Source organism: Barbus barbus (genome assembly GCF_936440315.1).
Source record: "Barbus barbus genome assembly, chromosome: 10".
NCBI lineage: Eukaryota > Metazoa > Chordata > Actinopteri > Cypriniformes > Cyprinidae > Barbus > Barbus barbus.
The window spans coordinates 31,462,406-31,477,930 of record NC_136738.1 but is presented as its reverse complement, the minus strand read 5'-3'; the positions used below and the strand labels follow the sequence as shown (position 1 = coordinate 31,477,930).

At 34.1% G+C, this 15,525-nt stretch overlaps 1 protein-coding gene across 2 annotated transcripts; it reads left to right on the top strand.

Annotated features, from left to right (window-relative positions):
- Nucleotides 1-441: 441 nt before the first annotated feature.
- Nucleotides 442-14,577, top strand: LOC306875768 (interleukin-1 receptor type 1-like). 2 transcript variants are annotated; one of them, XM_079426494.1, is made up of 11 exons: nt 442-713; nt 1,194-1,287; nt 3,112-3,331; nt 4,158-4,320; nt 8,026-8,185; nt 9,012-9,068; nt 9,854-9,968; nt 10,101-10,240; nt 10,328-10,468; nt 11,619-11,777; nt 12,745-14,577. In XM_079426494.1, the coding sequence occupies exons 2-11, from the start codon at nt 1,239-1,241 to the stop codon at nt 13,179-13,181; spliced, it is 1,641 nt and encodes a 546-aa protein (XP_079282620.1). In that variant the 5' UTR covers nt 442-713; nt 1,194-1,238; the 3' UTR covers nt 13,182-14,577. The 2 variants fall into 2 exon arrangements, with proteins under 2 accessions (XP_079282620.1, XP_079282619.1); XM_079426493.1 differs by lacking the exon at nt 442-713 and having other exon boundaries at nt 1,104-1,287.
- The last annotated feature ends 948 nt before the right edge of the window (nt 14,578-15,525 follow it).

The window sequence follows — 15,525 nt, the reverse complement described above, 5'->3', positions numbered from 1 at the left end:
TAAAATAGAAGTGAAATTGAGGACTCAGCCTATAAACTGATAGTCAATTACAAAACAAAGAACAAAATCAAAAATTCTGGTCTAAAATTAATAATGCAATGTAGAATTACAGTAAAATAATACTTTATAAGTAATCATAAGAAAATAATATTTAAGAAATAATTGAAGATGTTTTGAAACCAACATGCAAAACCTTTGTTTGTCCTTTTGTTTTTCACCAAAAATATCATGAAGATGAATATCATTGTTGAAGAGACAAACCAATCAGAATATATATATATATATATATATATATATATATATATATATATATATATTATTTTAAATGGTGATTTTAGTATCTCATCCAGTATATATGCTCAGAAAAAAAAGGTTCAGAAGCTGACTGGCGCAGTATCTTTTCAAAAGATTCTAAAATGCACCCTTAGCATTAACAAAGGTGCACTATATATCAGTGGTACTGTCCCAGTGACAGCTTCTGTACATTCTGATGGGGACATTCATGTATGCTACCTTGTGGATCCACTGATGACAACAGGCTCGTACGTGTTTCTCGTCAGTGGGTGGATGCTGTTCCCTTCAAGAGTGGCATTAAGACGAAACCGCAGTGTTTACAAAAAAGGTAGTGTGTTGTCTTTTAGTCTGTCTTTGCTGAAATTCCGAGAAGGCGCCACAGAAGTGTTGAAATCATACTGCATGACCATCTTCACGAGGTAAGACGACTGCTCTTCTGCTACTGTAGTCACCGCATTTGAGTTATTTTGTTTCATAGTTTATTCCTAGTAAGCAAATATATATAATATTGTTTCTTTAATATTATAACTTCAAACTTGTTCCACACAACCGATCTTCTTTGGGGAAAACCCGTCATTCTTTGCTTGAAGGACCATTAATTAACATCTGCCCACAACATTTTTGTATGGAATACCCGATAATACGTCATTTAAGCATCAATTTGAAGTTTACGATTATTTGCATAACTTCAAAAAGTTTAACTTGCACATAAATTGTTGCTTGCCAAATGATAAGCGACCTTGCTTCGACACGTTTCTCTATGAAAACGGGAAATATGGGTTGTTTTGTTTCGTATCCTAATCTGTCACGAGGAATGAAGTCTGGGTGTGTTTTTGTTTGACGCTCTTTTATAGCTTATGAAGAAAATGATGAGTTCTAGTGTTTCATGTCGTTTCCAGGAAAGCACTTTCAACCTGCCAGACCTGCTGTCACGATCACCCGAGATGATGTTTTATTTTCGATGGATTTTACTGTCAGCACTTTGGATTGCAGGTAAGAGTTCATTTCCACGTCGCTGATTGTTGTCTACACATGTTGTCTATTGTTATGCTGGCGACATGAGTTAATAACTTCATCTGTATACTGTTGTGGAACGTTTATTATGGTTCAAACAATGGGAATAATTAATAAAGATGATGCTTTTTCAAAAGTTTTTTTATCCACTGAGTTCATATCTGTATCACTGTACACTGAACTAACTCCTTGACTGCTGCAGTCTTCCTAAACGTGCAATGCTTTCAACAACACCATATGAAATGCATTGGCTCAAATTAAGTTTTAAAAATAGGCTATGTCAGCTATTATTAGCTAAGATTATGAAGATGTTGAAGTTTCATTTGCAGTTGTTACCTATGTGTTAAAAAAACTTCAAACTTCCCCCGCTTCGCGTGTTCACATGACATTGACCTCGAAAGTGCATTCTCAGCTGAGGTCACGGAACTTTTCAAAACCACCACTTCTGAAGAATATATTCCCAGAAGGCAAGCAGTGTCGGCCCACATCCGGCCCACATCTTGCCCCGCATGGATTTTACACAGGCCAGATGTGGGCCGGATCTGGGCCAACACTATGTTGCTGTGTGGTACTTACATGTGTTAAAAAATAAGGTCAGACGGTATAACATTGTAAATTTCAATCTAAAAACTAAAATAATGCTTTTAAAGCAGAAGTTAAATTTACTAAACTAAAAATTAAAGTAATAAAAAAGCACAGTAAAAAGGCTATTTTGATTACCCCATTACAGTCACTTTACAGTTAGAATATGTTACATTTCTTGTCCAACTACAGATATATCAGCAAAATGTATATTTTATTCAGAGAGATTTTGCGCTCCTATTTCATTGCGCTCTGTCTGTTTGGCGCGCATGATACGAGTGATACAAGTCCTTCAGAATATCAAAATCTCAAATATGCAATTGATAGAGGGTCAAGTGTGTGTGTGTGTATAGACAGATAGATAAAAATAGAATTAGAATAGAGAGTGTTAGAGTTAGAGCTAGGGTCAAATAAATATGGAAGAGATATGTTTTAAGCCATTTCTTGAAGATTGAGTTGGGCAGGTCATTCCACCAGGTGGGAACAGTTAATGAAAAAGTCTGTGAAAGTGATTTTTGAATTAAGTCCAGTTTGAGGACATATCCATAGCAACCGGAGATCGCTCACTCAATCATTCTCGCATGTTGTTAGACCTAATCTGTGCATGTGAATCGCGCATGTTAACGCACTTTATTTTACATTTACAAAACACAACAACGTTTAGTCTTTTATTTAAAATGCGTCCGAAATGACATAGGCCTACAGTACATTCATTATACTTTCATCTGAACTGTGTTTTTAAACAATTTAGAAGCTACAAATCAGAGTTTGCTTAGACACTTGCGAGCCGCGGTCACCCAGGATGTAACCATAGTAACTGGAGATCATTCGCTGCGTATTATTGGACATAATTGGTGCACATAAATTGCGCATATAAAAGCACTGTTTTATGTATTTACAAAACAGAAACATTTAGTAAAAAAAAAAAAAACTTGTTTAAAGATGCACTGTCTTTTCTGTATCAATAATTGCCGTGTCTGAAATTACATACTTTAAGAGTAGGCCTATTGTATTCAGTGTAGAACCTGAATGTTAAATGTTGAATGCATCATTTAGGTGCATTTGCTTTTACCCTGATTTTGTTTTTGTTTTTTTTTAAATGACAGTTGTCATTAAAAGGGTAAAATTTAATGACAAAGTGTAAAAAAGAAACTTGGTTCATGCATTGAAACAGTATTAGTTCCATACTAGCAAAATTTATTTACATTTTTCCTCTTCAAGGGAGTGAGATCACAAATCTCAGATCATATACCATCAGTGCTGGTCTTGCATTTAAGCTTGAGTGCAATGAAGACAGTGAAATGCAGAATGTGAGTGTGAGCTGGAGTCTTGTTCCTGGTCAGAGTCTGGAAAACATCAGCGGAGTAAACATTCATGGAAACGCGCTATGGTTTCTACCTGCTGACCTCTCCCACAGCGCAGCCTACTCCTGTCTCAGCAGGTATGATGCAGTTCACAAAGTTGTTTAGTTTTGACACATATGTTCAAGTTCATATATTCAAATCATGTTCAAGTATCTTTGTTTTGTCCCGCTATGGTCCACTTTGAATGTTGAAAATGTAATACTGTAATACTATTCGGTACACATGCGTACCGACCGAAAGACCCATACCAGATATTTTCGGTACAAATAAATGTACCGTTACATGCCTAGAGAACAAGCTGTTTATGCAGTTTAGTTTTCACCAGGATGGAAGTTCTGAAGCTTTAGTATGATTCATTGTACAATGATGTTTTATTTCTAAAGGAAATTTAATTTCTGAAATCTTACTGAAATATTGGATACTTATTGTGAAAAAATTTTGTGAAATGCAAGCTACTTCAGATCAAAATATGCAAAATGAGGTATAGAGTATACGGATACAAATATAAATTAAAATCACGGTAACACTGTTGTTCTTTATATGTAATGCACAATAAAATAAAATATTTTTAATGCATTAGTTTTGCATTGTAGTTGTAATACATTGCATGATCTCATTGCTAGTTGTAACCACAATTATAATACTTATCTATTCATTATTGCACTTTCAGAAAATATAATGCATTAAAACATGTAACAAGAACGCCTCAAATATTTGAATGAATTTCATATTTGGTTACAATTATTTATGGAAATATCTAATGCATTACAACATACATAAATACCTTTATAAAGATAAAGGCTTCAAGAAAAATGTTATGAAAAGTACCTTTGTATTGTATGTTTTGTGGTCAGTGTTCCCTCATTGCCGGTCTTTCATCCCAATTGTTGTTCTATATGGCAGAAAAGGTAATGCAACCTGGGAAACAGTATTTGACGTCTCCGTTGAGAATAAAACATGCCCCAGTGTGAACAGAAAAGACGAAGTAAAGCGCACAAAGGAAATCACTTGTTTGCTTCCTCACATCTTTGAGGTAGACCCTCAGGCTCAAGTGACCTGGAGAAATGTAAGACACAATCGTAAACAGAACTGAATTCAAGAACTAATGCACAAGACCAACATGCTAAAAATGACTAAAAATCGACTGACTTTAAAGGAATAGTTCATGCAAAACAATGAAAATTTGCTGGAAATGTGCTCACCCTCAGACCATCCAAGATGTAAATGAGTTTGTTTCTTCATCACGTTTGTTGAAATTCAGCATCACATCACTTGCTCACCGGATGGGTGCCGTCAGAATGAGAGTCCAAACAGCTGATAAAAACATCACAATGATCCACAAGTAATCCACACCACTCCAGTCCATCAATTAACATCTTGAGAAGACAAAAGCTGCATGTTTGTAAGAAACAAATCCACCATTAAGACGTCTTTAACTTCAAACCATTGCTTCTGGTTAAACTATGAGTCCATAATCCATAATAATGCGTCCTCCAGTGAAAAAATTAATCTTAATCAGGAGAGAAATGCACCGATCAAGCACTGTTTACAAGCCAAAACAGCTCTAAACTAATATATGGGTGGATTTTGATGTGAAAGACAACAGGAGCTGGAAGTGACAGTTTAAAGTTAAAAGCATCTTAATTGGGGCCCTAGCACCGGTGGTGCGAGGACCCTATTGGAATTGCTCAGTTTCTTCTTCTTCTCCAAAGTGAATTGCATTTTGAGGGCCTAGACATGCTCAAAAGCTCCTGAAACTTTGCACACGTGCCAGAAGTGGTGAAAATTTACATCTGATATGGGTTTCAGAAGTGGGTGTGGCAAAATGGCTCAATAGCGCCACCTATAAAATTTCAACGAAGTGCGCCTCAAGCTATGCTTTACATACATGTACAAAATTCGGTAGACACATGTAACACACCAATACCTACAAAAAGTCCCCCAGTACGAAGTCCAAAACCCAACAGGAAGTCTGTTAATTTGAATTTTCTCAGTAAGTTTTGTGCCATTTTCAGGCGTTGTATTTAAACAAACTCCTCCTAGAGATTTATTTAGATCTTTAGAGAGCGCTGTCTTGCAGTGTTGCCATGTTCTCATATTTACAAGCACTTTTAGGCATGTTGTTCGGTCTTAGTTCATAAAGATAGGCTTTTTATGGAGTTAATAAAGTGGTCTGCTGCGGATATGATAAAATATATTTAATTTTATTTTTTGGGGGGGTGTTATAAAATATAAAGCATTTTGGTGTTTTAGTGTTTTTTTGTGCTTGTTCTTGTTTAATTTTTTTTTTCTATGAAGATCTGGCAACACTGACACTACTGCAGGGCTCGAGAACGCAACTAGTCCCGTGTCAAAATGTGCTAAGGTTAAGATGTATTTCACTGTTATTTTCTTGCATCTCACATACAGACGAAAACTCTATGCTGATGCACATTCAAATACGTCATTAACAACTAGTTGTTCAGTTCAGTTCAGTACACACTGCATAGAATTTCTGTAAATGCGGTTGTCACTACCTGTATTTTTCGGGAGTTAATGCTGTTGTCACTCCTGTATTTTAGTGAATTATGTGTGTACAGAACGCGATTAAGGAGTAAAGTGAACTGACAAACGAATTTAGCTGCAGTGTCAAGTCACCTTTATTTATATAGCGCTTTTAACAATACAGATTGTGTCAAAGCACTTAACAGTATCAAATTGGAGGATAGAGTGTCAGTAATGTATAATAATAAGATTAAACACTCAATTTTCAGTTAAAGGCATTTCATTATTGAATTCAGAGATGTCATTGTCTAGCTCAGTTTAGTTTAAATAGTATCTGTGAAATCAAATTGACGATAATCGCTAAACAATTAAGTGTCCCCAACTGAGAATGCCAGAGGTGACAGCGGCAAGGAACCAAAACTCCCTCTGTGACAGAATGGAGAAAAAAACCTTGGGAGAAACCAGGCTCAGTCGGGGGGCCAGTTCTCCTCTGGCCAGGATATTATTGTTTATTTATTGTTTAATTATTGATTTAATTAAAATTTCAAATGTATAAATGTATTATATTTCTATTTTTATATTGTTTATTATTACAATTTCTAACAATAATAGTAGTATATAGTTAGGTATTTTATTATATTTTTAGTTATTTTGTTTTATTTTTAGTTTTATTGTATTGTAAGTCGAGGTTTTCACTGGGGATATGTCCCCGGGGCTAATCCAGGTGTCCGGCCTCCGCCGACGATCAGGGCCGCAGACATCATCTCCCGGCGCCAGAAACAGACAAATATTAGCGTAGATTCCATTCTTCTTACGATGTAACGAGTACATCATGTGTTATGGGGAGTGTTCCCGGTTCCGGTTGATCTAATTAATGCAGCCTAACAATCCTTTAATGGATTTGAATAATAGAAGTGTATTAGTGTGTTATGTGTAAACCAGAAATGTGTCTTTAATCTAGATTTAAACTGACAGAGTGTGTCTGCCTCCCGAACAGTGTTAGGTAGATTGTTCTGAGATATCATCGCTTTGCTGCTGAATTTCAACACCACTAACATCAATTCCATGTGACAGTATTAAACCTAGAGTATGATTTCGACAATGAGTAGGTCCGAAAACATGTTGTCTAACCCCAATAGAGTTCAGAATGTCTATGAATGCAGATCCTAATGCATCTTTTTCATTATCGACATGGATATTGACAAACTTCGATGTTTCGCCATGAAACAGGAAGTTGTTATAATTCAGGCAGACAATGTCTGATCTTCCCCAAACTTAACATGATTTATAAGAGTCATGTCCTGAACACATGCCCATGCCCATATTCAGTTATAGTCATAGCACCACCAGCTGGCAACAGGAAGTGGCATGTTTTACACTCCTCCTAGAGATTTAATGACATAAATATCAGGCTATATTTGGTCAGTCTACTCTAAAGGCCTTTGCAATGTTAAATTGCGAAGATCTTGAGTTTTCGTTAAAGGGTGTGTCCGTGGCAGCGTGACACAGTTCCATGTTTCGCCATGGAAAAGGAAGTTGTTGGATCTGCCCCAAACTTCACACGTTTGATAAGAGTCCTGGCCTGAAGACATCTACATATCAATATTCAGTTATAGTCATAGTGCCACCAGCTGGCAGCAGGAAGTTTGGCACATATAAATGACTTTGACATATTCCTCCTATATTTACCACTTTAAATGCATATTGCTGACCGTTCGCTGTTTTCCTAAATCCATCACGTGGCAGTGAGCCCGGGTGCGAGGGCCCTTTGAACGCTACTTGCAACACACACAGCTTTTGGCTTCAGTAGATGTTAACTGATGGACTGGAGTGGTGTGGATTGTTGTTAGGTTTTTATCAGCTGTTTGGACTCTCATTCTGACGGCACCCATTCACTGCAGAGGATTCACTGGTGAGCAAGTGATGCTACATTTCTCCAAAAATAACGAACAAACAAAATCACATCTTGGATGACCTGAGAACGAGTATTAGCATAAGTTTTAATTTATGGGTAAACTCTTCCTTTAATGCTTATCCTGTGGTTAACATTACTTTCATAAAAATGGCAAACATCAGACAAGTTTTTTTCTTCTGCAAGACACCTAAACATTGCTAAAGTCATCAATATGTCAAGCATTATGGGTTTTGGAGTTCCTTACATACATGCAATTATAACTTAAAGCATTCACTTTCACATTTAAACATTGTTACTCCTAAATCTGTGCATGTCTGTACGTGTACTCTGTAATTGTTTTGTCTGCTAAACGGTTTGTTTCTCTCTCTTTAGAACTGCCACCCACTCAATGTGACAAACAGTAAGGTTTTCCCGATAAACAGATCCCGAGACATGGTTGGAAAGTATACGTGCTTCGTGAGCTTTACTTTTAGAGGGCAAAATTACTCTGCTGCCCAGACTACAGAAATCTACAGTCACTCTGAGGATTACGGTAAATGACTATTCAAAATCTGGAAGGACTCCAGAGGCTGTTTCAAAACCTATAGAGCTGCATAACTACTATTACTGTCCATTATTATTATTATACTCTAGGGGAACAAAAAGTACAAGGCCATCATTCGGGCAGTACCCTATGGCACAAAAGCTAAAAGATACATCTTTGTACGTTACTTACATTATTTACCCCTAAATGTTGTGTATAAAGTAGTCAACATTTGAAGTAGATCAAAAAGTTAATCAAAGTTGTCCTAAGACAAGAATGCATTTTGGTTTTAGGTTTTAGGACCACTTTGATTAAAGGTTTTGATCCACTTCAAATGTTGAATAGTGTATATAAACAAACTTATTTTATTTCCGCTTTTCCTATTTTCATTTAGTTTAACTTGGTGTTCTAAATAAAACTGGAAAAATAAATAAATGACAGACATGTTCAAAAAAAAAAACTAATAAAAAATAACAAAACCACACCACATTATTATTTTAACTTTCACTGAAATGAAAAAAACTATTTCTAAATATTAATAAAACTATAATAGTGTCTCACTTATACTAAAATAACACTGGAATCCATTGAGGATCCAACATCTAGTGAACTACATTTTAGCACTATAAAGACAATTCAGTTTTGCAAGTCTGTCCTATAAAGAAATTAACTAATATAATTTTGCAATAAAGATATGGTTTTTAAAAAGAAATAAATGCTTTAGAAAATAAACAAATCCACTTTGGACCAAGAGATGGCAGTATAGAGCTAAAGTGAAAATGTTCAGAGTTTCTGTGGTTTGATCAATATTGTGATAAATGTGTTTCGTTAACAGTGGTGACAAAGCCTGAAATCATCTATCCAAAAGACAAAATACAAGAAGTAATACTTGGTGAGTGATAATGAGGATATTTGAACTCCTGTCATCCAAGCTCTTCTGCTGCTTTATAGTGTTAGTTAGTGTTTTATAGGAATAGTTCACCCAAAAATGAAAATTTGCCAACATTCTCCTTATCCTCAGAATATCAAAGATGTAGATGAGTTTGTTTGTGTACGTGTGTGTGTGTGTGTGTGTGTGTGGTTTGAGGACACAAATGTGTATAATGACATGGGTATGACAGAGGTATTACAATATGAAGGTGGTTTATGAGGACACTGCCTATGTCCCCGTAATTCAAAAGGCTTAAAAAACATACTAAATGGTGTTTTTTTGAAAATCTAAAAATGCACAAAGTCTCCTGTGAGGGCTAAGTTTAGGTGTAGGGTTGGTGTAGGGCAATAACACACACAGTTTGTTCAGTATAAAAACCATTACGCCTATGGAGAGTCCCCATAAACCACAAAAACCAACATGTGTGTGTGTGTGTGTGTGTGTGTGTGTGTGTGTGTGTGTGTGTGTGTGTACATATACAGCTATGCGTACCCACACTGTATTCTTACACTTTGAGCAAATTGACGACCTTTGCGGATTGATTTGGTTAAGAATATATGGGGTGCAATGCAAGGGAAGGACAATTTTTATACTGTTTCTCTTGCTTTGCCTCATTTCTTGAAATCTTTTGACTGAACTGTCCGTTAAGCTCAAGAAATGAATTGGAATTTCAATTCTGATCTAGCCTGGTGTAGGCCTACATAAGTATGTGTTTGATAAGTGTAATAACGTTCATGTCACCGCAGGGGAAAGTTACACACTGAACTGCAAAGCTCTTCTTGGGAAGAACAACAAAGACGAAACTTTTATGTACTGGATTAGAGACTCGGAATATCTTGATCTGAAAGGCGACTCGCGCTTGTAAGGACAAAATAAATACATGAATATTTTATTTATATTATATATATATATATATGCTATAATAGAAAGAGAGAGAGTGTTTAATAAATGATGTGACTAACCACTTTGCTTTTGCGTGTTTCCTTTTATCAGTGTGAATGAGGGTGACCAGAAGTACTTGCTGTCTGCTTTATACATCCCAGAAGTCACAAAAGAATATTTATACAGTAATTTCACCTGTTGGGTTATACACGCAGCAGGTTCAGATTTTGGGAAAGTCTTTCTTATTCCAGGTGGGCTGTAGTTCATCTTTTACTCTTGTACATGATTAGTTAAAGTCTCCTCTTTTCTAACCTGCTTTCTCATCTTTCTCTCTCCAGCGAGTCAGAATGAGCGTTATTACTGGATCGGTCTTGGTCTGGTGGCTCTGCTCCTATTACTGTGTGCTGTTGCGTTTCTCTTTAGAGTCGATCTGGTTCTGGCTTACAGGGCTGTTTGCTCGTCTGCTGCCATAAGCAGTGGTACGTTATTTTATTGACTGTTCTCTGTAGAATGCTTTCAAGTAGATTGACTTCAATGACCATGTCAGTGGTTTACTTTTAAGTGAACAGATTTCATTATAAGTGCCTACTTATCCTTTCTCAAAACAATTTAAATTTCACAAAACATCCCATTTAAAATGCAATAATATTAAATATCTTTATAATATTTACATATATATATATATATATATATATATATATATATATGTATAATTTATGTATTTATTTATATTAAATTAAATCAAATTAAATTAAATTTATCAATTTCCGTGATAGTAAGGTATCTGAATGTTTTTTTTATTTGTAATTTGAACTTTAATTCAGTAGTTTTGTTTTAAGTCTGCCAAAATTAAACATAGTACGAAAAAATACTACCATAATGTATGTTACAATTTCAATTAATTATGAGGTTTTATATATATTATGAGAATAAAATGAACTGAAAATAATGTTGCAATGCAAAAAATTTATTTTTTATAGAATATGACTCGACATGTTTGGGTAATGTTTCCCAGCTTTAATAGATATTTGTAATTCTTTACAAAATCAACACATTAAAGGAGATTATTTTAGAGTATAATATTGACTGCAAACCTGCCTCATTTTATGAGACAAACATGTATCGGCTATTCCAGTAATGTGATGTTTTTCAAGAAACCAATTACAAATATGTATCAATGCTGGGAAACACTACCTAAACACGTCCGAGTCTAATTTTACCTTAAAATACAATAAATAAATAAATAAACCAGTGCACCAAACAGCATAGCTTGATTATCAGTATTTGGGCAGTTGACAAATCAAAATTGGACTGTGTCCTATGGTGTGACATAGCAAACATTAACATACAAATAACATGAGAAAAATGTATCTTCTTTCTTAGAGTTACAAATAGCATGAGAGAGTTTTATCTTCTTTGTTAGAGGTTTTTTTTTTTACATTTTTCCGTCACACCATAGGACACATTGATACATCAACTACCCATTTATTTTCATGATTACATAAAATATTTTTTTATTTACTTGTATTTATTATTTAATTAAAAATATTTAAATTGTGATCATTCTTGTTATATTTTTATTGTTATTTTATTTTTGTAAGTGTCGATTATTCTCATGCTTTATTTAAGATGGCAAGTCGTACGATGCGTATGTGAGTTACCTGCATGGTGATCAGCACAGCTCAACTTCTGCGATGACATTTGCATTGGATTTCCTTCCTGAGGTGCTGGAGGATCTTTATGGTTATAAACTCTTCATCAGTGGTCGTGATGAACTTCCTGGGGAAGGTAAACATCCTGTCACATGATCACACCAACACAGCTGTAATGACACAGACTAAAAACCTGTTAAAATAATGTTTGAATTAAATCACTGAAAAATCTTAATTTTAAAAATTGATATTGCCTATGCAACATAACTCTCCAAAAATATTTACATTTGAGATTAATATGTATTTGAATTTCAGTTGGATTACACATTTTTAACATAAACTAATAAACTTAATGTGATGCATATTTGTGATTAGATGTAACAGGTCAGGTTTCTGTAGTAGTACTAATAAACTCAATGTTTTTTAAATACACAATAACCAGCTTTATATATTTATATCAATAAACCCATTTGTTTCAATGTCAAACATTTTAACTAATTAAATAGTTTGTTTCACAACTAGCAATATTTTCATACTTTTTAACTGAATAAATGTTTGTTTTTTTCCACCGTGAACAAATGTATGATGAGTTTAAGCAATTTAAATGAATGCATTTTGAAAATGATTATTTAAATAAAATCAAATAGATGCTAATAATAAGAAACTATGCCATGATTTCAAATGAAAGAAATATTACATCTGTTTTCGATAAATATGCATCGTATTAGTTTGTTAAAACTCTGTAATCCAGTGTTATTTTAGTATCTGTGAGGTACTCTAATAGTTTTTATTAATATTTAGAATCAGTTTTTATATTTTATATTTTCAGTGTAATTTTAAAGTTTTTTTGTTTTTCATTTTTAGTATTTTTTGTTTTATATATATATATATCAAAGATTTTGTCATTGAATTTCATTGTAAAATAATAAATTACATTTCAGTTTTAGTTAACTATAATTACCCTGGTCTAATCCAAATGGATGGACATTTTAAATGCAAATAAAATACCTAAATCTTCAGGCCTAAATATTTCCTTGGCTGTTTATTGTAGCACAATCATACTTAAAAACAAGCGTTTTACATTAATCGACTCTCTTTTTCAGCGGTGCATGAAGTCATTGCTGACAGAATGAGCCGAAGCAGAAGGCTGATCATTGTTCTTACATCACAGAGCTGTGTGTCGCCTCATACTGACGCCACCAAGAGCCTTTTACCTGATAAACTCCCCATATCAGAACGTGATGTGCAACTGAAAGCAACAAATACTTCCTCTGACCAAATATGGGCCGCTTACGAGCAGCGGGTGGGTCTGTATAATGCTTTAGTGAAGCAGGGTCTGAAAGTCATCCTGGTGCAGGTGGAGGACGGGGTTGAAGAGGCTTTGCTGCCCGAATCATTGCGTTACATCAGCCGCACCAAAGGCATCCTCAAATGGAGGCAGAGCGCCAGTAATCGGGGGAACAGAAGCTTCTGGAAACACATGCGCTATCAAATGCCTCCAGCGAAGCGGCGTAAGAGCCAAGAGCTGACGGTGCTTTGAGATCTCTTTGACCCCAGAAACACTCTACACAAGTACATCAAATCGTTATGAAGTGTGTATAGATTACAGTGGCCTTAGCCCAAGCTGTGATATAAGTGAATGCTATTGGCTATTTAAAAAAAGGGGCGGGTCTACTTTATATATCCTGCCCTGTCTTCCTGTGTCAGTTAAAATGATTTAGAATAACACTCCGCGTTTCAAAGCACTTCAGTGGACCTTTAAACCCATTCCTGAGCACTGAGTCTTGCGTTTTTAGATGCAAAGACGCATTCTGTGTGAACGACCCACTGTGTATTATTTGTGTAGAGAAGGATTGTTGCTTTGTGTGAAGAAACTTTGCCAAGTATCTTGTAACTGTGATGAAAAACTACAGAAGAAAGACAGGTGATGCAAGTTAGCAATACAAATTAAATAAATGTATACAGAAGGGTTTTTTTCAATAGAATTCTATTTTTTTTATAAATTTCCTCAATTATTTTTATATTATTTTGTTAATGCAGCATGTTGAACTAGTGCATATACAGTTATGTATTTTGTGTTTACAGTTGAGCCAGGAGTTTCTACTTTTTTATTTGTTATGAATTATTATTATTACTATTTTTTCCAGAATTATTTAATATATAAAAAATACTTAAAGCTTTTAGAAGTGGCATTGTGACAACAGTTCATGTCTACGGAAGCGTATTGCATTCACTTGAGGAAAAAAAATCTACTCTGTTTTTCTGAATTAACGACTTAATTATCTCAGAATTACGAGATAATTAAGTCATTCAGAAAAACAGAGCAAAAACGTTTTTTTCTTTAAAAATTATCTCGTAATTCTGAGATAATTAAGTCGTTAATTCAGAAAAACAGAGCAAAAACTTTTTTCATGAAAAATTATCTCGTAATTCTGAGATAATTAAGTCGTTAATTCAGAAAAACAGAGCAAAAACTTTTTTTTCTTTAAAAATTATCTCGTAATTCTGAGATAATGAAGTCATTAATTCAGAAAAACAGAGCAAAAACTTTTTTTTCTTTAAAAATTATCTCGTAATTCTAAGATAATTAAGTCGTTAATTCAGAAAAACAGAGCAAAAACTTTTTTCATGAAAAATTATCTCGTAATTCTGAGATAATTAACTCGTTAATTCAGAAAAACAGAGCAAAAACTTTTTTCATGAAAAATTATCTCGTAATTCTGAGATAATTAAGTCATTAATTCAGAAAAACAGAGCAAAAACTTTTTTCATGAAAAATTATCTCGTAATTCTGAGATAATTAACTCGTTAATTCAGAAAAACGGAGTAGATTTTTTTTCCTCAAGTGAATGCAATACGCTTCCGTACATGTCAGATCAAATATTGTTAATGCTTTTTTTTAGAAGAAACAAATAAAAAATAAATAATCTTGTGCAGTGATTTGTATTTTTTGTTTGTTTGTTTGCTTGTGAGGTGACCTTGGGTGTTTTGAAAGGCAACATAAAATAAAATGCATCATTATTATAAAAACATTCACTGATGTTTCACTGATTCATGTCGTAGCCTATAAAATAATGATTTATTACAGTGCATCTAATAAATATTTGTCAAATATGTCATTCTCATAAATAATCAATATTTACACTGAAAAAAGATCATTTTCACTCAGAAATTGCGAGTAAAGTACAAAGAAACTGGCAAAACAACACATTTGCGTATTTAAGCTGTCTATGGCCAGCAAAGCTTAATGACTATAGTGTGCTTAATCATGTAAGCAATGTATTAAATCATGCTAGTGATGTGCTAAATCATACTAGCAACATGTTAATATGTACTAAATCAAGCTAGCAACATGCTAATTCATGTTAGCAACATGTTAAATCATGTTAGCAATGTGCTAATTACGATAACATGTAAAAACATGCTAGCAAAGTCTTAATTCATGTTAGCAACTTGTTAAAACACTAACAATGTGACGAATCATGTTAGAGCAATGTTAATTAATGTTAATGTCAACAACATATTAAAACATGAGCTACAAGTTAAATAATGCAAGCAACATGTTATACTCGCAATGTATTAAAATATGCTAGCAAAGTGTTAAAATATGGTAGCAATACACCAATTCATGTTAACAATGTGTTAGCAACATGCTAAATCAAGTTAGCACATGTGTTAGAACATTTTATTGACTTCAAGTAAAATCTTCAACCTTAAAGCTTTAAGTTATTTTTCCAGCCAACATCAACGTTTGTTTACAAAGTTTTTTCATCTATATCAGTCAACATCAAAACCTTTCATCAAAACCAAAATGCATTATTGTTAAAAGTCATTAACTTTTTTTTATCCACTTCAGATGTTGACTAGGCTACTGTGGCCTATGT